The following is a 24,248-nucleotide window of genomic DNA, read 5'->3' on the forward strand; positions in this document are numbered from 1 at the left end:
CCGGCTCCCGGCCATCCCCCTCGTCTCTCTCCGTGTTTTCCCGCAGCTTTCCGGGCCGCCTTCCGTGCGCGGGGCGCGCTGGCCGTGCTGCAGCACTTCGACTGCGTGTACAGCGTGCTGCAGTGAGTACCGGGCAGGGAGGGGGCGGCGGGGCGGGCGCTTGCCCCTCTGCTAGGCGCTCTGTGCTCGCCGCCCTTACGCCCTGTGTTTGCCCCGCAGCCACTTCCGAACCGTGGGCACGGCTGTCAAGGAGGACGCCCTGGAGCTGATGATGCACGGTGGGTACCCGCTGTTTCCGGCCGCCGCGGCACCAACGGAGAGGTTGTTTTCCCTTGGCAGCTCAATGATGATATAAAGGCTAATGTGACTCGGCCAGCTGGGCTGCACCCTCAGCCCATTCCTGTCATACGGGTCTGTAATCTTGGTGGACGATGCTGAGTTGTGCATGTTCGCTGTAAGGGCAGACCGACAGAAAATCCTCTTGCCCATGTCCCTGGAAAATACATCCGTGGGATGTATCAGCTCAGAGCGAGTGTTTCTCTGAGCTGACAAAGGGCTGTGGGGATAGGATAAGACAGCACGCCCAAGGTTTGCGTTGCAGGGGGCAGCCTGTGTTACAGCTGGTGAGATGTGAGCACACATCTTTGGTAATCTGATGACTGCTCTAAGCCTTCAAAAGAGAGCATGTCTGAGGGACCTGGCAAGGAGTGCTCATGACTTTCTGCTTCTCCTCAGTGGTTTCCCACCATTCCAATGAACTTCCTGCTATCTTGAGCGACTCTGGGCTGAGCCATGCAGACCGTGCTGCTCATCTCAATGCTCTTAAGATGAACTGCTATTTGCTGACTGGTCTGATGAATGCCTTTGAAATGGAAACCTGCAAGAACAGTTGTTTGGAGGCAGATCCTGGTAGGAAGGTAGGTGAGGGGGCTGGGGGAAAGATGATAAAAGTCAGAATAAAATTTTAAGCTTGCTGAACTCTGTGGCATCTGTCAGATGTTATAGCTGGGTTTATATAAACATAATGCCAGCAAGAGCAGTGCATAATGTGGAGCGCTGGTGCTCCTGTGTTACTGTGCATGGAAAACAGCCAAAGGGACAATCGTGTGTCTAAACATCAGCAGAGACTTGGATGCCTAGGCCTTTCTATTTCACTCTTCAGTTTCTGGCTGGAACTTAGTGTGCCAGTATTTTCTGAAGATTTCCTGTCTGTGGGCAGAGATGATGGCAGTGGATACAGGTAGAATCCTTAAACCACACAAGGCACCGGTGCTGGCCTGAGCTGAGAGGAAAGAACTGGGGAAAAAAAGCCCACTGTGATCTCACACATCTCACTGTGTGTCTCTTAATGCTGTAGAATTTAGCGGACTTTTTATATTTTGAAGGAAGCAGGGTAGTAATGGGTTTTTGTGTGTTGTGAAGCTGCTGATGTATCTCACTGTGTAATCTTCTTTCTAGAACAGGAAGAACCTTGCCAAGACTTCTGGATCCTTGTGGGAAGAGGAGAGGGAGCCGCTCTTACGGCTCCTTACACAGCTGCTGCAGCTGGATCTCCGTCAGCTTTGGGGTCGTTTAGCCATGGAAGAAGAGTTTGTCAGGTATGGGTTGAAGCAGATGTATATGTGGAATGAGTGACTGCTTCTGAGGGATAAAAGGTTAAATTATAAATCTACCAGTGAGGTGGTATTACAGCCCTCTGTGGGGTGCAGATCATTGGGAAACTGAGGAAACAGCTGGAGGCAAAAGCAGTGTATATAGGAACCGCTTCCTTTCCTCATGTAGGCCTTAAAAATTCAGATGTTTGCTAATTTTTAGGGGATACTGGAGAATCTCTCAAACAGAAATGTGTGGTGTGCTAGAATGATGTTTGTTCAAGTTGTCATAGTGAGGTTTGCTGTCTGTCTTTTATTGGTTTTAGTTTAATGACAGGAAACTGCTACCGTATCCTGGAGAATCCAAGTATCGGCCTTCAGAGGTACCGGGTCACGCGGGAGGCTGTGACACATCTGCTTGCTGCAGCTCTGGTTCACTGTGACCACATGTTCAGTGAGTTCCTGCTCTTCTGCCTTCTTCCTGAAGCCATTCCCAGTTACTTTCCCTGACTTCTTTCTTCCTTGTCACGTGTGAAAGGTGCCACTCTGAAGATCACACAGATGTTGCAGCACTTCGAACATGTAGCCCCAGTGTTTGCACAGGCTGTGAGCCTCTGGGCTAAAGAGTATGGTCTGAAAAGCATGGTGGGTGAATTGCTAAGGTGAGAGAAATACCTCAAGGCTTGTCCTTCTGTCTCAAGCAACTTGAGGCACCCCATTCCTTGTTTAATCTTTCTGTGCAGGGAAATTGGACAGAAATGTCCTCAGGATTTGGCTCGTGAGGCTTCTGGAGTCAAGGGTTATGCTACCTTTATAAGTGAACTGGCTGAACAGATTCCAGCTCTGGTGCTCTCCAACATGAGTGTTCTCCTGCCTCACCTGGATGGGGAGGTACGTTTCTGCAAAGTCACCTGTCCAGAAAAGTCAAATGGTAGAGATGCTGCTATCCAGTTTTTCTGTCTGAAAACAGAACCTCTTTCACAGAGCTCAAGTAACCAAAACCTGCTCTGTGGAATAGGTTCTGCCCTTACCTAAAAGATGCAAAGGGAACAGAAACCATGACATCTCCTGTCTGGTTGTCACTATCAGATGTCAGAGAACAGGAGACTGCCACTTGTCTGAGGTCCCAGCTGTTGTCCCTTGTTCTTCAGTACTTAATGAGTTTGTCATTGTTTTACCTTTTCTTTACCTGCTGTAAGTGTTTCTCATGTCAGTTCTTGGCTCCTATGAACCTACCTGGATAGCAGGGTTTGAGTTGGAAGGGACCTTAACACCTCTGCCATGGGCAGGGACACCTTCCACTAGACCAGGTTGCTCAAAGCCCCATCCAACCTGGCCTTGAACAGTTCCAGGGATGGGGCATCCACAGCTTCTCTGGGCAACCTGTTCAAGTGTCTCACCACACTCTTAGTAAAAAATTTCTTCCTAATATCTAATCTAGACCTACCTTCACTTTGAAGCCATTCTCTCTTGTCCTACCACTGCATGCCCTGGTAAAAAGTTCCTCTCCAGCTCTCTCATAGCCCCCTTTAGGTACTGGAAGGTGCCTCCCCAGAGCCTTCTCTTCTGCAGGCTGAACAAGACCAACTCTCTCTGTCTTCATAGCAGAGGTTACTCTGTCTTGCAGGCACAGCTATGTTCACCCAAGTTTAGTACAACATCCGTACTGCAAACAATCACTTAAAACTGGAGCCTGGGCCTTGGAAGGCCCAAACTCTGGGCATATCAAGTCATGTCTTTTTGTCTGCTCCTAGTTCAGTAAGTCCTGTCTTGGCAGAGTTACACGATGCGAAATGCCATTCTGACAGCTATGGCAGAAGTGCTGGTGCAGGTGCTGGAAGGTGATCAGCTGGAGGAAGCTGCCCGTGCTACTCGGGACAAGTTCCTGGATATGCTGCAGGCCCACGTGTGTGACATCCATAGCTTTGTGCGCAGCCGTGTGCTGCAGCTCTTCACTCGAATCGTTCAGCACAAGGCAAGTCTGTGCTGGGGAAATGGTGTTGCCTCAGTCATCCCTTCCCCTCTTGTGTGTTCTAAGGGAATTTCTGCCACCCTGCTTTTTGTTTGAAGGGATTGAAGTTTTAACAGAGAAAGGTATTGTCCCTGTGTATTGTGGTGTCTGCAGTTTCTTCCAAGAGACCAAAGATCCCAGGGGTGGGGGAACGAGGGGGTGGAAATTAAAAGCTGCTCTTTGTTACTGGGACAAACTAGAAGAAAGAGCACAGCATACAGCCTCTTTTCACACACTGGGAAAACATCACAATTACTAGATATTCTAAGACTCGACTCAACAGGATCCTGGATAGCCTAAATCCTTGCTTTCAATGGAGGCTGGACCAGAATATATCCAGAGGTCTTTTGAGCCCTAGACTTTTCTGTAAATCTACAATCTGTGCCGTTTAGTACATGAATATATCTGCAGTAAACTTTTCCCAAGTCTCTGAGCCTCCTTGATAACTTTATCTGTGCTCTTGTTGTGTGCCAGGCCCTGCCTTTGACTCAGTTTCAGTCTGTGGTGTCGCTGGCTGTTGGGCGGCTCAAAGACAAATCTGTCATAGTGGTTAAAAATGCGATCCAGCTCCTGGCTGCGTTTTTGTCCAACAACCCCTTCTCCAGCAAGGTAATTCCAACTAATATGGTGGATGGATTTGATGTCTGTTTGCAGGCTGAATATCTGCAGACTGCTATAGCCAGGGCAGTAGCATTTCTGTGTCTTGTGGGAGGAACAAGGTAGCCTTTGACTCTGCAGGTGGGAGCTTTCTGGTTTTCCCAGGTTCAGATCTTGCTTTCTTGGGCTCATCCCTCTCTTGGTATAATTCACAGCTATGCAGAAGACCAGGAGGGATGTAATTGGTTGAGGTAAAAACCTGCAGCAGTTTTATTGGAATCCACTGTGGGGTTTCTCTCCTTAGGATCAGAATTAGTTTTTTAGAATATTCTTCATGAATCTGCAGCTCTTTGTGTTTAGCTGCACCTTCTCCTGAGTTTCTGAGCCTTAGACTGGCAACTTAGAGCAGTTCTCATTCTAAGATCAGGGCCAGAGTCTATTATTCCAGTTTCCCAAAACAGGGTTATCTATGGGGATTGACAACTAAAGCAGGGAGTGGAAGAGAGAGACTTCTGGCATTTCAGGAAAAGGAGAATAACTGACGTATTTCTTCTTCTCTTGCTGGCATCTTCAGCTAAACTGGACTGACTTGGATGAGCCACTGAAGAAAGAAGTGCAGAAACTGCAAGAAATGAAGGATCGTAGGAGGCCCACAGCAGGTAATTTCCTTTCTTCCTCTTTCCACTTTCTAGGACAGTCCAGAATTTACTTTTCTTCATATTAAGTTTGCTCCCAGGTTGTGACAGCTTTTGTCTCAGATCTTACCTGTGTGAGATGGTGAGACCAGATAACTGGGATTAAACTCACAACAGTTTTCCTTATGGTGGTGTTATAAAAGGATCATATGAATGTCCATGCCTAAATCAACAGTCCTTATAGCTATATATCCTATTTTCAGGGTAAGAACTGAAAACATCTATGAATACCCTCCCAGGTTTCTCTTTTCTACCACTCAAGAACTGCTAGAGTCATGATTTTGGTCAGATATTATTTAAACTTGATTTGTAGGCAGCACCAAGTCCAAGGCTAATGATGGTTGCCTTACCCATCTTTTTTTTTTTTTTTCTACCTTCAGTGGTTTCTTTTTCTTTTCTTTTCTTTCCTTTTTTTTTTTTTTTTTAATGTCAGAGTTCTTGTCTTATTCTTATGGCAGTCTGGGTGAGATCAGCAATGGGAGCAGTGCCTGCTTGGGGAGGGGGTAGGGGAAGTAGAACTCCTGAGTTCCAGATGAGATTTCCTTCCCATTAAAGGTGTCACCTGAGTCTGTGTTCTTCATTCCGTCTGATTTTTAAGTAGCTCCAGTGACTGCCCCAGAGGAAGAGTGGGAAGCAATGCTGCCAGAAGTTAGGGCTGCCACACAGCAGCTCTTTCAAGCACTGCAGGAAGGGGAAGAGGAGGAGCTGGAAGTTGAAGAAACAGTGGAGGGTACAGTGGAGCAAATCACTGGGCTGTTGAAGAAGCTGAATTACAAGTAAGAAGTCAAGCAGTTTGACAGTGTTTATCCCAAGGGGTGATTTCTAGTAACATTACTCTGTGGAAAGAGATTGATGTGGGCACCCAGCACAAGATGCTGGTAGGAGCTGCTTTCCCAGGTGTTCAGGGCAAAGTTGGATGCTTTCCCTTATGTTCTGCTCTGACGTGTTGCTGATACTGTCTTGGGCAATGTCATTGTCCAGGAGCGCGGCCCGCCTTACGCAGAAGGCCCTGTGTCGCTTCCAGGGGAAGGAACCTTTCAATGGCCCTGGGGAGGAGAACGAAGAGGTAACAATCCTGGGTGTTCTGAAGAGACTTTACACAGGTAACTGTATCACTCTGTTCCCTAAGTCCAGGATAATGCCAGAGCCAGACTAAAACCGTCTGTAATACTCTGTCCCTCCTTCTGACCTGTGGGGCTCAGTCTGTGTGTACTTGGCGGCTCATAGAGCTGCAGCATCTCTGGATTGTTTGTTCATCTAGTACCTTGGCATTTTAGCTGGATCATATTGATCTTAATTTCTGGTTGGAACAGTTCCATGGTCCCAGTAGAAGTGGATTTCTGGTGCTTTAACTCATGTAATGTCTGAGAGGAGTGAAGCCAGTGTTGCCACTCACACCCTTCTGCCATGTCTGAATTTGTCAGGAGTTCTGCTTCCTGAACAGGTGGTGGCACATAATGCTTACCCTTAGCAGCCTTGACCAAGTATCTGGTTCAAGCAAAGTCTTGGTTATCTGAGGCCTGAGCCTCTGGGTGTATTTTCAAGACTTTGCATACTTTGTTTGGTGTTTGTTTCAGCATAAGGTTGCTTAGCCAATTGCCTTGAGTGTATTTCTGTTGGAAGTCTATTGTCTAAAAATCTTCTTAACTTTGTCAACTCTCCATACTTGCACAAACTTTGTTGAGGAGTAGTAGTGTTTGCCTTCTCCCTGGTTCCCTTTTAGGGCCCTCATCTATCTTTGGGGAATTATCAAGTTCAGATTAACCCCATCAGCATTTTAATGGAGTTTACCCCAACTGGACCATGCCTTTCTATACCATTATACTAAGCTGGCATGTCTCTGGAGCATCACACTGTAGCACTGGAACTTTTTCCACAGCCTGCTGAGATTTTGTAGCTAGGTCTGATGGCAGAATTTGGATTTTTGTATCCTGGCTCTTGGGAGGTGTCACTGTGGCATGGGGGAGAGGAGGGTTAAAATGCCCTGAACCGCCTGTTTCTCTTGTATCTTGAGTACTGCTCACAAACAAATGTGCTGTATAGGTTCATGCCCAGGTGAGAACAATGAGGATCCTCCACATGACAACAGTAGTGATAAGATTGAAGAAGTACAGGAAGAGGAGCCTCCAGCAGAGCTGGTCAAACAGGAGATGTTGGTGCAATACCTGCAGGATGCTTACAACTTCTCAGTGAAAATCACAGAAGCTCTGAACCTGATCAGCAAGATGATGTACGAAAACTCTGTCTCAGGTATGTGAAATAACCATGGAGCCCTTTTATCCCCATTCATCATTTCTAGATCTTTCCCCTTGCTTGAGAGAAGATGTTGGAGTGGTGGAGCTACAGGGGAAGGAGAAAAGATTGAAGGGGCTGCTCTTCATTGAGTAGATGTCATAGATACTTCCAGGATATTGGAAAAGCAAGCATCATCTAAATGGGTGTCATGAAGGGGTTGAACAGGGCATGAACAGACTTTTTAGGAGTTAATTTTTTTAAAATATCAAGGTTGAAAAATGTATTTCTAAATGTTTAAAAGTTGTTTTTAAAGACATTTGAAATAAAATGTTTTTGAACTTTCTGAAATGAAAAAAACAGCCAGGGGACCAAAGTGAGTTCACTTGTGGAAGCTGCCCTACCTCCTGTGGGGAGGGATGTATGTTCATCATCTCAGCTGAGGTTCTCCCAAAGTAAGCCTGGCCAGTGAAGCTGGGTTTGGTTACGTGCTCAGTGTGCTGACACAGCTTCAGGTGTTATGCTGACCTCAAGAGGGGAACTAAGCAGCTGGTCTCATCCACCTCACCTTTCCTCAAACTTTATTCTATGGTTAAACATGAGCCTGATCAACAGGTTCTGTGGCCTGGTCCTCTTCAGTGCTGTAGAGAAAGGTGGTGATGAGAAGGCCTTTGAGTTAATTCAGCTGTTCATATTTAGTGTTAGAACTACTGTAATCACTTAGACTTTTTTGCAGTGTTTATCAGAAATTGGCATTTCCAAGGGATGAGGGGCACAACTCCCTCTCCCTTCCTCTCCAGCACATCCACTTGCACAGATCTGGGGTGTGGGTGTGGGCATTGCAGTGCCCTGGGCTTCATGCAAACACTTCTGAGGCTTCATCTCTGTTGAGGGCTCACATTACTTGTGATCAGCATGTGGGCTTCCCCAGCAAGGTTTGGTGTCATTAGCTATTTGCACACACAGAAATGAACTCCTGGGTTCAGTGCCTTTACAGGTCCTTTGAAGTTCAAGGCCAAGAAAGTGCCCTACCTGATACTTAAACACCTGGGGTTTGATTGTGGGAGTGGTTTTTTTATGGATGCATGAATTTTAATAACTTTTCATCTCCCTGTTGTCCTGTGCTGTAGTGTAAGGAAGGCAAATTCAGTGTCTGAACAGCAGAGCTCTTTTGAGATACTGTCTCCAAATGGAGACAGTATGCTGCTGGGTGAGGGACTGGTGCTAGGGGGATGTGTGTGCTCAGATTTAGCCTTTTTAAATTAAAGATTTAATAGTTGAAGATATATATTTTTTTTTTTTCTGTTGCATATTTATGTATTCTCATGTGACTGGGGACAGGGAAAGCATACCAGCTTGCCTGATAGATGTTCTTAACTCTGATTTTAAGTTGGGGCTTATACTGGTAAAAGCTCTTACTTAACCAGAGGTCAGACTCTGTGAGCTGTTTGTTGTACAACTCCTCAATCACTGCTGTGGATGCCTTGTGATGCTGTCTATCTTAATGGTTTTTTCTTGTCTTGTGAGCAGAAAACTGGGCAGTGTATTTCAGGAGTAGTCAAGCTGGAACCAAACACAGTATTCCTTACCCCATTTGTACATCAAATAGCTTAGTTCCTCTGGTTATAGCATTGCACTGGGGCTTATATTCAGCTGTCTGCTGTGACTATGAGATCTTTTTTCCCAAAGCTACTGTTTCCCAGAAGAGAATTTTGTTCTTTATCAAATATATGTCTCTCTGCGCTTTCCCTAACTGTATCACATTGGATTTAGCTACAATACTGTTAACTTGTTAATTCTTTTTTCTGGGACATCTACATCTTTGTACTAGTGATCCCATTCTGACTCAAGCCCTCTGCTGACAGTAGCAGTGATTTCTAGATGCTTGTAGAGCTTGCTGTGAGACCAGTACTCCTATGAATTTATTTTAATGGCCTCTCTAATGGGAAGTGGGGAAGAACTGCACTAACACAATTGTTCTCTCTGCAGTGGTGCAGGAGGCCATTGAGTTCTTCGTGACGGTCTCGCAGTTTGGTGTGCCCCAGGCACTGCTTGGAGTCCGCAGGATGCTGCCCCTCATATGGTCAAAGGAGCCTGGAATTAAGGAGGCTGTGCTGAATGCCTACAGACAGCTCTATCTGAACCCCACTGAGGATTCAGAGAGGTATGGATCTTCCTAATCAGATGGTTGGGTTTTTTTTCTCCTTTCACACCCACATCCCCTTTCTGCTGTTGGGAATGGGGTATGGACAGGAAGAGAACTAAAAGTTGCCATACTCCATGCTGAACTGAAAGGTAAGGTTATTATCTGAATATCCCGGTCTTCCTGCAGGACCTACTGCTGAGCTTGGTTCTTGGTTTGTCATCCCTGGGGAGATGCATCATAACTCACCCTCATTTGTACCATCAGGGCAATAAAGGGCACCTGCTGCTTCTTATTTCTCCCCGATAATATTGCCTGGAGACAGCACTTCTACAGTTTGTGCTCCGTCCTCACTTGTTCATAGAGAGATTTGCAGTTTCTTATGTTCTGGGGAATTGTACTTTGACTTGTGGTTGTAAATAAACTGGGAAGTTGCTGCTTAGTGCTTCTGATTGGATCTTTGAGCACCAGAATGAGCACCAGTGCACAAGGCAATGGACTTTTAAACCCACATCATGGTCATTGGCACTTGAGTTGGGTGACTTCGAGAACTCAAGCTTGTGGTGGGAGAAGTTTTCCTGATCCTAGGGATCAACTCTGTTATCCAATAGATGTTTTCAGCTCTCCCAATAGGGCACTAATTTTGACAGTTGCTTTTTCTTTACATTTTAATTTTTTATTGTTATTTTTCCCCTTTCAAAGGGCCAAGGCACAGAGCCTGGTGCATTCTCTCTCTCTCATCATGGTGGATGCGTCACTGGGAACGATACAGTGCTTAGAGGAAATAGTGAGTATTTGCCTTGAGTTTGGATTGTGTCTGTTTTATTAAAGTGGTAGTCATTGCAGTTTGTGTCTTTACTTTGAGGTTCATTCTCCTTTGCCTCTGTCTAATTTTTTAACTGCATTGCTTTTGCAGATCTCAGAGTTTGTGCAGAAAGATGAAATAAGGCCTGCTGTGACCCAGCTGCTTTGGGAGCGATTCACGGAAAAATCTCCATGCTCGGCGCTCGAACGCCGCGCTGCTGTGGTGCTGCTGGGGATGATGGCACGGTGAGCCTGGGGCCAGGTCAAAGCCTGTGAGTGGAAGGATGTACAGGGAGTCGATTTTTATTGAAGAACTGTGGGTGCTGCATCAGCTGACTCTTGGCTCTAGCTTCAAAAATAGTAACCTTCTCATGGGGTAATGAAGCCTGGAACTAAACACAGTTGTTGCTGGGTCCCACCAGCACGGCCTCTGAATGATTATGATTAGATTATTTTCCCTGTGTTCTGAATGTCCATCCCTTCTCAGAGTTTACAGTGTCACAGCTCTGCAGCTTTGTCTGTGTTTGGATAAGAACAGTGAGAAGCTGCTGAGTAGAGATGTCTGGAGCCTTTAGCATGAAGAAAAATGAATGTTTCAGAGGGCAAAAAAGAATGTATCTGCACTAAAAGGTTTTTACTTCCTCAGTTTCCCAGCCCAGTAACCCTTTGGCATTCAACTTACCTGCTCTTCTTGCTGTTCTTACTTCAGTCCTTCACGAGTCAGAAACAGGCCTGCATAGTGATGATCCTGAAGTTCTTTCACAAGCAGAAAGGGGAACGGGTGGGTGTGGATTTGGGATTGGCTTCTTTTGGACGATGTTGGTTTGGTTTGGTTCCCGCAGCAGGGGAAGAAATGGCATATGTCACAAGTCCTGAGCTCCTGGACTCTTTTCTACTTTCCAACATTTCTGTTTTTCTTATCCTTGTAAGTTTTGGTCCTTTCTGATCAAAAAGAAGAGTCAAGAATCTTCTTTCTTTACAAAGAAGTGTTGATCACTTTGGAGAAACTTGTCTCCTAGTGGAAAGTGGATTATACTGGCTTCTGTGGAATATTATTTGCTGCTCCACTAGCTGTATCTTGAGTCGTTGGATGGGTTTTATTTTTTTCTCCTCTTACTCAAACCACTCCCTTCCACAAGGTACAAGGAGTATTTCTCTTGGTTATCCATACTTCTGTAAACTTTCAGCAGCACCTCATGTGATACCCCCATCCCTTCCATTCTACAGAGGGAAGCCAGAGATCGTAGGTAGCAACCTGGACATCTTGGTGACAGTGGGGCTGTCTGAGAAGGCATGTGAAGACTACAGGCTGCCTCAAGAAGTATGCAATGTTATTTCCAAGCTTGCCAGTAACCCTAAGGTAAGGCTCTGGGTTTGTTCTTGAGGTCACCCAGAAACAAAGAAAGGGGGAAAATGGTTTGTATGGAAGAAGAGAGAGAGGTAATTAAGTTTTTACAGATTTTGAAATTAAGTAGGTTGAGACCATTCAGCAGCACTGTCTGGAAAGCTTAGCACACATCAGTGAACATGTAATAAAAGAATTTTCATTAGGCAACAGGCTGAGTTCAATTAGTAAAGAGTTCAGTGCACAAGAAAATATGTTTTCCTTTCAATTCTCTTCTTCAGACTCCCAATTTGAAACTGATTTGTGTTTTCTCAACCATGAAGCCCTTTCCTCTACTGATGTTCTGGTGGTGTGATTCTTTTGCCCTCCCTATTAATTGATATTCAGGAGTTGTCAGCTGTACAGCAGAATATAAAACATGAAAGGTTTTCAAACCTGTCTGTGTTACTTAGAACAACACGATGGTTGATGGCTTCTTTCCCTGGGAAACAATTTATACTTTTTTTTTTTTAGTGCACTTGGAAAAAAGTCTCTGTTTTTTTTGACTCAATTATTTGGGGCATTTTGGTTCAGGAGTTCTACCACAAAAGCAACCCTCCTTCACAGAGCAGCATCGTTCTGTGACAGCCTGTCCCACTTGGGTTGTTGCTGCACAAACTTCATGAGTTAACACAATTCAGAACATTCTTAAATGTTCTAAAGATGGCTGTAATTCAATCTGTGGTTGACTTAAGTCTGCAGTTAAGCTTGTATGTGAAAAGGGACTGAACCAAAAATATTTGACTGACTGACTGGAAGTAGCTCTTCTTCTTCCCCCACCCATCCTCCCAACCAGAAATTCAGTACAGAGGACAGGATTGTGGTGAATCAGGAATTTTTGTTTCAAGCTACTGAAAGCTGGTAAATCCTCAAGTAAATTCTATTTTGTTCAAGTATATATTCATCAGGCAGACACAGGTGTGCTGGGACACCTCAGATATTGTCATACTTGGTTTAGTAGCCCTCTAGGTTATCTTATTCCCAGCTAAAATGTGGTGTGACTGATACAGAATATATGCAACAACCTAAGTGTGAGGTGGTCTTGGATCCAGACCTATCCTCTGTTATTTCCACTGGTGGTATTTTGTTTTTAAACAAACCCTTATGGTTCTGGAGTACCCCAAGGCAAGTTGACTTATTGTTGATGGCTCTAAGATGCTCTAAAGGTTTCCCTCTTCATTCATTCTGGAGAAGGAGTAAATAATATCAGATTTTAAATTAATCCTTTTGAAATTTCAAAAGAGTTATTTTGATTTAAGGTGAGATAGTGGAACTGTCTGGGTTGGCCTGGGATCATCATTTGGCCAAGCTTCAAATCCACCCAGTGTTGTCACCATGCCATCACAAGTGACAGTAATGTCCCTGCTGCATGTTTAGCTGCAGAGCAGTACTGGATATCCCTGCTATGGGCCCGGCATGGGCTTGATTAACACTGTGCACACAGCAAGGTTAAGTACTGGGAAGGGCATGGGGGGATCTCACGTGCTGCTCTCATGGGAGTAACTTGCCTGTTGTCTCTGCAGCCAGCACTGGAGAAGGACAGTGCCCCTTTTCGACTGCCACAGAACCACATGCTCTTTGGTTGCCTGAGTGAGACTGTGAGTAAAGGTGAGCTCAGGTCAGCAGGAGGTTTGGAGGAGATGGGGTTGGGCTGCAAGACCGCCTGTGTTGTCACTGGTATGTGTGGGTACATTGCTCCCTCTTCTCATCAGGCTTTGCCCAGCCAAGCAGTCACTGGATCCCCTTCATGGAGGCAGCAGTAATGCTCATCTACCAGCTGGCAGAAGGGGCAGAGGAGATCTGTGCTGACATCCTGCATGTGTGCAGTCAGCAAGCTCTGGAGAAGCTGCAGGAGGCTGATGAGCAGAAAGCTGGTGAGGAAAAAAGTTGATGAAGGAAATCTGTACCTGTGGTTTCCAGTGCTGCTTCAGGTGGCCTAGAGTAACTACAGGAGAACAGAGCTGAGGGGCTGCTGGTGGTGTTGGCATGGGAGGGTGTGAGTGCTGTGAAGGAGTCTGTGGAGTGTGGAGATGGGTTATACAGTGAGGCTTGGCACTAACTGATGGAGAAGAGGTCTAGATTAACACTGAACTGTGGTAATTTTTCTCCTTTAGATGCAGGGGACTCTCCAAGCAGAGTCTCTGATGGTGCTGGCAGTCTGCCCACATTCCTGTTGCTACACCTGGTGTCCCTTGTGGGACAGGTGGCACTGCAGCAGGTAGCATATTTGGAAGTGTCAGTGAGTGCAGAGCTACGCAGACGCCGCATGCTCAAAGAGGAGAAGACCAAGAAACAATCTGACACCAGCACAAAGAAGCAGAGACCCCAGGTGAGAACCAAGAGGTTTTTTTTTCTATGGGCAGCTCTTGTAATGTCCCAGCTACAGCAAACATCTGGAGAATGCAATCCTGAGGTTGCATGAGGTCCAGAGCAATGTGTGCTTCAGGAATAGAAACAGACACATATTGATTAGGATTGACAGGGAGAGTTGAGGTCCTTGAATGACCCTATTCACTAAAACTCCCACACTGGTCTTGAGTTTTGAAGAGGCAGAGGGGAGGGAGTGAAAGATTATGTCCTGACCATGGTTATCTTCCTGCTTCAGGCAAACATTTCCTTTGTATTCATCACCTCCTTTCTTACCAGAGCAATCTTTTGCAACTGATGCAGTAGTGGTGAAGAACATCCATTTGTACCCTGAGTTCTGGAAAAAAGCTTCCTAGAACCCTGGTCCAGAAGATTTGAGAGTCCTATCCTCTGTTAGGTAGAAATGATGAAGGTTTAAGAGTAGACTTTCTAATGTGATTTGGATGCTACAAATGCCCTGTTTGGTTAGGTCTACCTTGGGATGTTTTCTAGACTGTAATGTGGCTGACTTTCCTGGGTAAGAACAGGGAAAAATGTGTCCCCCTAGGTATCCAGTTGGTAAGTTGCTATTAGATGCTTACCCTGCTGAGTCCACAGAGAAATTTGTAGTTCATTTCCTCATCCACCTGCTTATCAGTGTCACTACCACTTTCCACACAGGAGGAGGTTATGATGAGATTTTCAAAAAGGTAGCAGTTGGATACAGATTTGGTCCCCATTGCAATGCCCATGTCTCTTCTTCCCTTGTGTTGCTTTTTCCTTGCTATAAGGTTTCCCATAATCTTGCTCACAAAACCAGCAATTCAAAGGCTGCTCTGAACTTCTTGCTTTTGGGATTTGAATGTTCCTTAAGTTATGCAGGACTCACACACTGATGCTGGATGTCTCTTAGGTCTGTCTTACCTTAATAGTGTCAGTAGTTCAGGCTTTCTTTACATTCTGGGCTCCTTAGTACGAGAGACATGGAACTCCTGGAGCAGGTCCAGTGGAGGGCAATAAAGATGATTAAGGGACTGGAGTATCTCTCTTAGAAGGAAAGGCTGAGGGAGCTGGGCCTCTTAGGCCTCAAGACTGAGAGCAGGACCTCACCAATGTCTGTAAATATTTGAGGAAGGGGTGCCAAGAGGATGGAGCCAGGCTGTTCTTGGTGGTGCCAAGCACTAGGACATGAGGCAATGGGCAGAAACTGATGCACAGGAAGTTCCACCTGAGTATTAGGATGAACTTCTTTACTGTGGGGATGACCAAGCACTGGAACAGGTTGCTCAGAGAGGTTGTGGAGTCTCCCTCACTTGAGATGCTCAAGAACCATCTAGACACAATCCTGTGCAATGTGCTCTAGGAAGACCCTGCTGGAGCAGGAAGGCTGGACCTGATGACCCACTGTGGTCCCTTCCAACCTCACTATGTGATCCTGTGACCAGTGTTCTGTGGCATGTGGACTGGCAAATCCTGGACTACCCTTCACAGCTTCATTCAGTTCTTGGGGGAAAGTGGGTTATTAAACTCTGTCAGTCTGTTCCCCGCTCTAGTTGTGCAGCTGGTAACGTGCATATACCTCACACCTGAGAGAAGAGAAGAGAACCCTGAGAAGGAAGAGGTTATTGTTGCCTGACAGCTTTCTTACAGTCTCCTCTCTGCACAGAGCACAGGGAATGAGACCATTATGGAGGAGGAGCTGGGCCTTGTGGGAGCCACGGCTGATGACACTGAGGCCGAGCTCATCCGCAGTATTTGTGAGACAGAACTCCTAGATGGTAAGTGTGGCTGCCACCAAGGAATACTGGCTCTGCCTGCCTGTGTGAAAGAGCAGGTACAGTGGGTAACAGATCCTGAAGGAGGAAGGCTGTTTCCTTTGGAAGGAAGCACTGTCATTTTCCATGGTGTCCGTTTCCATATGGGCTGTCTGTTTCTTGGCTCTGCCTTTCTGGAGGTGGTTGTTCAGTGGTGAAAGTGAGTCAACCAGTAACTGTAGCTTGCAGCAGCTCTGGGATAAATGGAGTCATTGTTCTTAAAGTGGGATGCACAAACAGTGCTCTCATGCTCACTGTCTTTATCCCCACTCTAGGGAAGCACCTGTTCTCTGCCTTTGTTCCACTGGTGCTGAAGATCTGCAACAGCCCTGGACTCTACAGTGACTCGGCGCTGTCAGCTGCTGCAGCCCTCGCTCTTGGCAAATTCTGCATGATCAGGTACTGCTGAGCCATGCCAGAGTTCTTTTCCCAGCCTTCCTAGCACTAAAGCACAAGCAAATGTTGCAATTCCTTTCCCAAGGAAAGAACAAACACAGAAGAGTGTTCATAGATCACTGTTTTTTAAGTTGGTTTTTCTCCTCTGCTCTCTGAGAGATGGAATTTTGCTATCTGTCCCTTCTTTCCTGTACCCTGTCTTGTTAGCTCTGAGTTCTGTGACTCACACTTGCGTCTGCTGTTCACGATGATGGAGAAGTCCGCTCTGCCTGGTGTGAGATCCAACCTCATTATTGCAGCAGGAGATCTGGCCATCCGCTTCCCCAACCTGGTGGAGCCTTGGACATCTCATCTCTATGCCAGGTAATGCTACACTCATTGTTGGAAGAGGACATGTGATGAAAACCCTGTGGAAGAGTGACACCGGGCCCCCAGAAGGTGAGAATGACCCAAGGAAGCAAATTGAAGATGTTGGTGCAGGGAGACCAGAGCTGTGGTTCCCTGGGCTGTGGAATAGGCTGTCATGAGTACCAGTAACTCAGAGGCACTCTCTCGCTGCGTGCTGCAGTAACTGTTTGCTCCTGTCAGGTTGCGGGACCCCTGTCCCAGCGTGAGGCAGACGGCTGGGCTGGTGATGACTCACCTCATCCTCAAAGACATGGTAAAGGTGAAGGGCCAAGTGAGCGAAATGGCAGCTCTGCTCATAGACCCAGAGGAGGCAATCGTCGGAGTGGCTCAGAACTTCTTCGGTGAACTCGCCAACAAGGCAAGTGGTTGCTCTGGGACCTTATTTCACAAGAGCAGGGAAGGGCTGTTGGAGGCTGCATCAATTACATGGGTTCTGGAGAAGGTGTGTTAATGGTGTAGAGCCATTGGTGTGTCTTTCTGTGGACTAAATAAGGGGAGTTGAAAGAAATACAAGCTTTGCTTCATCCCTGCCTGATGTTGCTGAATTTGACCTCATCCATTGACATTGGAAGGCAGGCTCCAAACCACTGCCTTTTTCCTTTGCTTGTGTTTGCCCAGCACAGGGTTGGGAACAGCTTTCTGTAGCTCACCTTTAGGCCTTACAGCAGAGTTCCCTGACCTTATGGCTCAGGCAATGCACCTTCTCTGAAATCCTTCCGGGTAGTTCTTGGCTGTGGGACACTGAGATACTTAAATTGCAGCAGTTTCTGCCCAAGCAGGTAAGAACAGGAGCAGTGTTACCCCCTGTACACTGTTCATTCCATGTGCAGCCTCACATGGGCCCTTCAGAGTTTGAGATGTACTGCCTGAGAGGCTGCAGTGACACTGGGGTTTTTCTGTCTCAGTCTGCTTTGTTGAAGCAGAGCTGGCCACCTGACTGCACTGACTCGCTATCTCTGCAGTGTGTATGACAAATCTATAAGCAGTGGGAAAGAGAATATGGACTGGACCTTTTCAGGCAAGATGCAAAGCAGTTCCATGAACTGAAAGGCTGTTTCCTTTATCAGGAAGCCTTTTTTGTTGGGTTGTGATAAGGTTGGAAAGCAAAGAAACTGCATCCAAGTCTGCCAAAGAGCAGAGCTGAGGTGCAGTATTTAGCTTGTTGGTTAGCTGGGATTTTTCCCCCCAGCCAAATACTCCTGGGTAGGCATGGCTGGCTATGTACAGCTCATTTCAAAAAACTGGTGCTTTCTGTCAGTAGATTTGGGATCAAGTGGGCAGCTTATTTGGCTTGACTCAAAATATCCTTTATAGTGCTGTATCTCATGTAGAAACTTGTGTTCTGCACAGGGTAATGCTGTCTATAACCTGCTTCCAGACATCATCAGTCATCTCTCAGATCCTAACAGCGGCATAGAGGAGGAATCCTTCCACACTATTATGAGGTATTCTGAGGTTACATAAATCTCTTATTGCCAGGACTATGTTTATGCAAAGGGGGTGCCATACCAAGGGAAGAAAAACTACACTGACATGTAGAAAATGCTTTTTCAGTTGGTCTCTTTGATCTGACTTTTTCAGTCTGTACTGGAAATGGAGTCATGCTGAGGGGAATTGATTTTAAAGCCACACAGCTGGGAGTGAGGAGAGACTCTACAAAGAGTTACCACTAACTCAAAATTACTTTCCCTCTAGAAAAGGAAAATAGTTGGTTTTACACATAGGAACATGGATACACAACACTAGGAAAACACAACAGGTTTTTAAGACTGCTGCCTTTGTCATTTTCGTGGCTACTGAAGTTTTGTAAGCAGTTTTAGTAAAGCAGTAGTTATAGTAACAGGTTTGGGTCTGGGGTGCCTTTCTGGTGGTTTGTTTTATGGGGGTTTTTTTTTGGTTTGGTGTTTTGGTTTTTTTCAAGAAAGCCTTACTCTGGACTATAGAGATGTTGGCATATTTCAATCTGAGGTTATTGGTTGCTCATAGACAGCACTAATAATGTCTTTATTGGTAAAGCACAGAAATTTTCCTCTCATTTCTGGAACTTAACCACATGAGGGTTTTTCTGAGTCATTTGAATCCCTATGGATTATAGAGGGGAGTGTTAGACAAAAGTATTGCTGTTGCTGAAGAGAGGAACAATAAAATCTCCCATGATTTTTCAACTAGCCTTTCCACCTATGAGAATCCAGTGCATTTAGGAAGAGGGATGGGATTTAGGATAGGTAGGAATTGCAAGACACAGAAAAAGTCTATTAGGGAGGGTGTAACTGAGACTGAAATTAATTTATGGTGGCAAAAGTAGATGGATATTTTGCTTCGGTTTTAATTAAGGAGGGTAATGTGCAATACTGGGAAATACAGCTTGTGGTTCCTGACAGCACACATAGAAGTGGAAGTTAATGTCTGAAGTGAAGCAAACCATCACAGGGAGACAAGAGGCAGCGTGTAGAAAAATTCCAAATAATTTTGGAATTTTCAGTACTGTTTTTAATTAATGTAATTTAATTAATTAATTACCACAGACTTAGAGCATAATAAGTGTAACAATTTCATTAAAGTGTGATTGGTGGGGTTAAGGAAGGTGTAAGATGGACTTTTGACTTCCAGCAACATACACAGAGAGAACTGGAGGTGTCTGGCAAATAAGAGAAGAGGCAGTATTGATTTAACAAAATAGACAGGTATCAAATTAGTATAAGGATAATTAATTTTAAAGACCTGATCATCAGTTAACACACCACATATTGTTTAAATAGGAAAATAAGAGAATTAGTAGTTGAAACTGAACTATTTCCCCATGCAGCATTATATGAAATGCTTACATTGTGGAGAGGACCAGGTTTAACTTGGAAACCATGGTGGACAAAAGCACAGGCTAGGTATGAAGCAGTGCCTTATGCTCCAGGGATACTTGCCAACTGGAGAACAGAGAGGTTTAAAAAAGATGGGGATAGTGGTGGGACCATCACTGTTAAAGGACTAACTGGAGAGTGCAAGAGTTAGTGATTAAAAACTGAGATGGAAACTAGCAGAACAGAGTATAAGGCTGAATGTTTAGAAGTTGTTTAACCTCTTCTGTAAAGGTATGGCTAAAGTTAGAGATGCATTCTACTTCCTGCTTTAGCAGCCCAGTTTCTTCTGGTGTAGAGAAGCACTGGCAGTGCTGGTGAGACCTTGCCTGGAGTACTGCCATAGTTCTGGTCATTGAAGTTAAAGATGAATTGATGCTGGAACAAATGCAAAGGGAGGACTCTTGAGAATGCTGTCTCTGTTATGCATCTTAGAAAAGCAGCTTGGTGTGGTGGTAGTAGACATAACAAAGACTGAACAAGGAAGTGCTTTAGAACAATTATATCAAGGCCAGTGGCAACCTGACTGAACTAAAGTTAACAGAAATGTTGGTACGAGAAAAAGGGAGGGCAGCAGGACCTTCTTAATAAATAGAAGTTATTCAGTAATTTCTAAGAGAACATAGTGCAAAATGCACAAGTACTTAACTGGGCTAAAGTCCAGGTATCTCTATTCCTCAAGAAGCTAAGAAAAAAATGAGATTAGATTAGCATTTAAATTCTGTGTTAGGCTTTGTTCCCATTTTAGTGCAAAGTAATGCTCACTTTTGCATTGATCCAAAATGCAACAACACACTTCCAGCAAATTAGTAATGAAAAAGTCACAAGCATGGTTTTGAGGGGGGAAAAACATACTGCATGCCACAGTGCTCCCCTCAAGGTCTGCTTGTCAGACAAACCAGTCTGTCAGTGCAACTTGTGAAGGGAGGAAATGGTCTGGACGTGCTGCATGCTCTTAAAACTGGATGGAAGGAGCAGATTAGAAGTCAGCACTGCTGCCTTTTCAATACCCCTCCCACCTGAAATGGGGATTCCTCTATGGGCTCTGAACTTTTGCTTTTTTTTTTTTTTTTTTTTTTTTTTTTTCCTCTTGCAGACATCTGTTCTCATATATTACAAAAGAAAAACAAACAGAGAGCTTGGTGGAGAAACTTTGTCAGAGATTCCGGACTGCCAGGTGGGTTGTAATCTTCATTTTCCTGCCAAGTGCTTCTGCTTCTCAGGAATTTTTAGAAGAAATGAGCTTGTATGTGGTGGTTCTAACAGGTTCCCATTATATTCTTCACGTGGCAAAGTGACAAATGCTGACTTAACTTGGATTAAGTTCCTTTTTTTTTTTTTTTTTTTTTTTTTAAGTACCTTCTCCTAAAAATACATGAATACTTATAAATTAAGGTTTCTGGTTTTATTATGCAGTGATTTATCTCCTCTTCCTTCCTTTTTTAAGGAAAAAGTTTTGTGACAGTCTAGATCTGCATTACAGCTGAGCAAGGAGACATCCTGCACGTGGATTTTACATACCTTTGTGATTCTTCTCTACAGGCTATTGTAACTCAGCTATGAAATGAGTGTGTTCAGCTGAGAAGCTGGGATCTCTCCAGCCATCCTGCCTGGGGTCATCTCAACTATCAAGCTGATATAGGCCTGTCCTTGTTCTGCATGCATGGGCTGCTCAGTCTCTGCCTGGGATTCTGTTTTGGTTTTTTATTATTATTATTTTATTCAAGGGCTTGTGCCACCATACACTTTGGCTTTTGCTTTGCTCTGTCTCCAAGATGTGCACGCCTTGCTCGTTGTGCTGATTACAGAGCACAGGATGCACACTGTGAATCTGGGATATCATTTTTCTTTCTGGGTTTTGGGGTTTCTTTGCTGCTTTTTCCCCGCTCCCCAAGCTATAATTTCATTCACCCAGGTGTACACTTTTTGTTTCCTTCCAAGAAGAAGAATAATAGAAATTTATCTTCTTCCCTGTCATGTACTTCCAGTTAGATATCTTCATTTTAACTTCCACTGGCTTTGGTGTACCCTGCTTTCCCCCATTCCTGTGGTTTTCCTTCTCCATTGTTGTGGCTTTGCCCTTGAGATTTAAGCTGTGTCTGCTTATCTTGGCCATTTGTACACAGTGCCTGGGCATGTGATCTGCTCAGCTGCCTCAGGGAGTTGCATATTTCCCAAAATATTTGGATTTTGTTTCCTGAGAGAGTGGAGATTGGTCCCTCTCTCCCAAGTTGCCTCCCAGGAGCACTGGTGAGCTCTTCACACCACATTTGTAAATAACCATCTGTATGTAAGTTGTGTCCAGCCTTTAGGAGAATGTCCTGATATTTCTGTACCTCAAAGATGATCAGCTCGATGCACACCAGTAGTACTGCTAGAGCAAGACTGTTGCTCCAGGCTAAAACGGGCGTATCAGAAAAGATTTTGCAGCCACCATCACCCTCCTCAGCATTTCTGGAGTTCCAAACATAGCAACTTGCCAGGTGTCGTTCAGGTTTTAAAGGTGGAAACACCTGGATGCTGCACCTTTGTTCTCCACCTGTCTGGGTTTGAGCAGAACATCCTGAGACAGCATGTGCAGGACAGACTTTGGGCCCTCGCTTTGTGTATATTAAAAATAGGGGCTTTGGCCTCACTTTTTTGCCTCCCATTCCATCACAGTGATCTACATTAGGGATGTTAGTATGTGCTTTTGTTTTTCTTTCCCTTTGGTTTTATTCCAGTAATTTTTTTCTGGAATTTGAATGTAGTCCTTCTCTGATACAGCATTTGTTATTTGTTGTCTTTATAACTTAATGACTATGACCTTCTTTATGTAACTAGCCAGGAAAGAAAGAGAGAACATCAAATGCAGCTTCTGCTTGAGATCATCTCAAACATGCAAAAATTAACAGTCAAGGGGGGGTTTGTTATGTGGTTAAAATAAGGCCCTTCAAGAGGAATCCTGACCTGAGTCTTCTCCTCCTGGTCAGCAATAACTTCTGACACTTTTCAAACAAATGACTGTGTTCTTCAGCAGTGGAGCCTTCCTGTTTTTCCGACAGGCACTAAGTCAGTGTCATGGAATACAGTGGTGGTTGTGTATGGTATGGCACAACACCCTGTCACTGACTTGTAAGAGAACAACCTGAATCTCATGTTCTGCAGGGCAGAAGCACCTGCAGGAAATGCTATTAGCTCATCTTCATACACCCCTTTTTGAAAGAACTAATGGTGATCTTTGTCTTTCCCAGGACTGAGCGTCAGTATCGGGATCTGTCCCACTGCCTTACTCTGCTTCCAGTCTCGGAGCGGGGCCTTCACAAGCTGCAGGACAACTATGACTGCTTTGCAGACAAGCTCCAAGATCCAACTGTCTACACTTGTTTCCAAACTGTGCTGGCTCGATTCCGCAGAGCAGGCATCAAACCTGAGACTAAAGTAAGGATGTGGGACAAGAGTCCAGGCCAGAAAAACAATTGCTTTTTACATACAGTGACTGGAAAGCCCTGCAGTGTTCCATTTTAGGCAGACTATTCCTCATCCCAAACAATTTATCAATTCATTTATTTAACTTGATGGCAGTTCTGCTATGGATGTCATACTTCTCTCCCCTCACCTTCTCTTTTTTTTTTTTTTTTTTTTTCCTTTCCACCACTCTTTTACATCTCCCTCAGGCTCTAGCTGAAGAGCTGGAGCAGAAGCTCTCTGCCTCCCATAACCAAGGACTGGATTCAACAGAGACATGCCAGGATGGTAGTCAAACTCCAATGCCAGTGCCAGCCAAGCGGAAACCAATAGGAAGTATGTTCCTTTTTGTGAGACTGCAGCCTTCCCCTGATCCTGTAGTCCAGCAGAGACACCTAGGGACTTTTCCTCACTCTTACAGACAGAAAGCTGCTACCTTTCTCTATTTTTTTTTCCCTATTTCTTGACAGGTTCACGCCGCCAGCCCCTGGGCCCAGTCAACACAGATGACGATTTTGTCACACCCCCGTCTCGCACCCTCCGAAATCGTAAGCGTGCCCAAAAGCGCCCTCCACGCAAAAAAGCCATCGTTACCTTCTCCAGCGACGAGGAGAACAGCTCTGAGGATGGTAAGGCACTGCACATGTGTGCTCTGAGGGTGAAAGGGGAGAAGGACTACACATTTGGCCCAACAGCGATGTCCCTTTGGTCGTGGGCTTCAGAGCACTGTGGAGGCTGCCTGTAGCTTTCTCTGCTCAGAGCAGTGGAGTGATCATTACTGACACATTTTACTCTCTTTAGAGCTATCGGCAGAATTAAGAGAGGAAGAAAATCCCACCAAAACAACTCCCATCACCAGATCTTCAGGCCGACGGCTGCGCTGAGAGAACCATCTGCCACTGTCTTTTACTAAAAATAAAACTCCCTTTATGCAACAGTCTCCTTCTCTTGTCTGAACTACCCCATAGTATGACAGTGCTTTAAATGAGGACAAAATGGAAGTTAACACCAGGCTGAAGCAATTCCAAGCCTGTCTTTTGATATCTCCACAAAGAAAGGCAGTGATGATGAACATAGCTGCCACTTGGCCTGATTTTGCCCTCGCTTTGCAGATGAGAATAAGCTGCTCTTATTAAAATAAAAATAAAATCTTCGGAAGAAAGTCTTTCTAAGAAGAGCCAAACTACCCATGGAGTACAAAATGCTCATTCCTTTCTCATTTTGTATGTGCTTATACTACACTATTCAGCTTTTAACACAGGACCAATCTGCTTGTGCTGGGTTTAGGCCCTTTTATATTTCATCCTTTTTGAAGCTCTTGTCCTGTAAAGCCAAGCAGGGTTTTGAGGGGAAGGTACCTGCATCTTTTTCTTGTACAAAAAACAAAGATACCCAGCACTAAAACTTTAGAATTAACTTTTAATAATGCTAATTTGATAACTTACTAAGTATCCTGATACCCTTGATTGTCTCATTGCTTTCTGGAAGGTTGTTGCTGCAAATCCAATTATGTTTTAAATAAAACTG

General features: G+C 45.0%; 1 protein-coding gene across 2 annotated transcripts in view; it reads left to right on the plus strand.

The window, feature by feature from the left end:
• NCAPD2 (non-SMC condensin I complex subunit D2) overlaps window positions 1–23,660 on the plus strand; it is a 24,468-nt gene extending 808 nt beyond the window's left edge. The window contains exons 2-31 of one of the 2 annotated variants that reach the window (XM_017731992.1): window positions 47–122; window positions 220–278; window positions 736–917; window positions 1,459–1,598; window positions 1,919–2,046; window positions 2,131–2,254; window positions 2,336–2,483; window positions 3,370–3,567; window positions 4,078–4,212; window positions 4,775–4,859; window positions 5,494–5,671; window positions 5,877–5,998; window positions 6,939–7,145; window positions 9,117–9,291; window positions 9,973–10,057; window positions 10,187–10,320; window positions 11,302–11,434; window positions 12,982–13,066; window positions 13,171–13,332; window positions 13,573–13,787; window positions 15,471–15,582; window positions 15,894–16,017; window positions 16,222–16,377; window positions 16,603–16,780; window positions 17,773–17,867; window positions 20,371–20,451; window positions 22,508–22,694; window positions 22,931–23,057; window positions 23,192–23,350; window positions 23,523–23,660. In XM_017731992.1, the coding sequence (XP_017587481.1) occupies window positions 47–122; window positions 220–278; window positions 736–917; window positions 1,459–1,598; window positions 1,919–2,046; window positions 2,131–2,254; window positions 2,336–2,483; window positions 3,370–3,567; window positions 4,078–4,212; window positions 4,775–4,859; window positions 5,494–5,671; window positions 5,877–5,998; window positions 6,939–7,145; window positions 9,117–9,291; window positions 9,973–10,057; window positions 10,187–10,320; window positions 11,302–11,434; window positions 12,982–13,066; window positions 13,171–13,332; window positions 13,573–13,787; window positions 15,471–15,582; window positions 15,894–16,017; window positions 16,222–16,377; window positions 16,603–16,780; window positions 17,773–17,867; window positions 20,371–20,451; window positions 22,508–22,694; window positions 22,931–23,057; window positions 23,192–23,350; window positions 23,523–23,605 (4,073 nt within the window). In that variant the 3' untranslated portion in view covers window positions 23,606–23,660. The remainder of the gene's footprint in view (window positions 1–46; window positions 123–219; window positions 279–735; window positions 918–1,458; window positions 1,599–1,918; window positions 2,047–2,130; window positions 2,255–2,335; window positions 2,484–3,369; window positions 3,568–4,077; window positions 4,213–4,774; window positions 4,860–5,493; window positions 5,672–5,876; window positions 5,999–6,938; window positions 7,146–9,116; window positions 9,292–9,972; window positions 10,058–10,186; window positions 10,321–11,301; window positions 11,435–12,981; window positions 13,067–13,170; window positions 13,333–13,572; window positions 13,788–15,470; window positions 15,583–15,893; window positions 16,018–16,221; window positions 16,378–16,602; window positions 16,781–17,772; window positions 17,868–20,370; window positions 20,452–22,507; window positions 22,695–22,930; window positions 23,058–23,191; window positions 23,351–23,522) is intronic. The other variant, XM_008631919.2, reaches the window with a different exon arrangement.
• Window positions 23,661–24,248: the final 588 nt, after the last annotated feature.

The sequence above is a fragment of the Corvus brachyrhynchos genome, unplaced genomic scaffold (assembly GCF_000691975.1).
Source record: "Corvus brachyrhynchos isolate BGI_N302 unplaced genomic scaffold, ASM69197v1 scaffold3, whole genome shotgun sequence".
NCBI lineage: Eukaryota > Metazoa > Chordata > Aves > Passeriformes > Corvidae > Corvus > Corvus brachyrhynchos.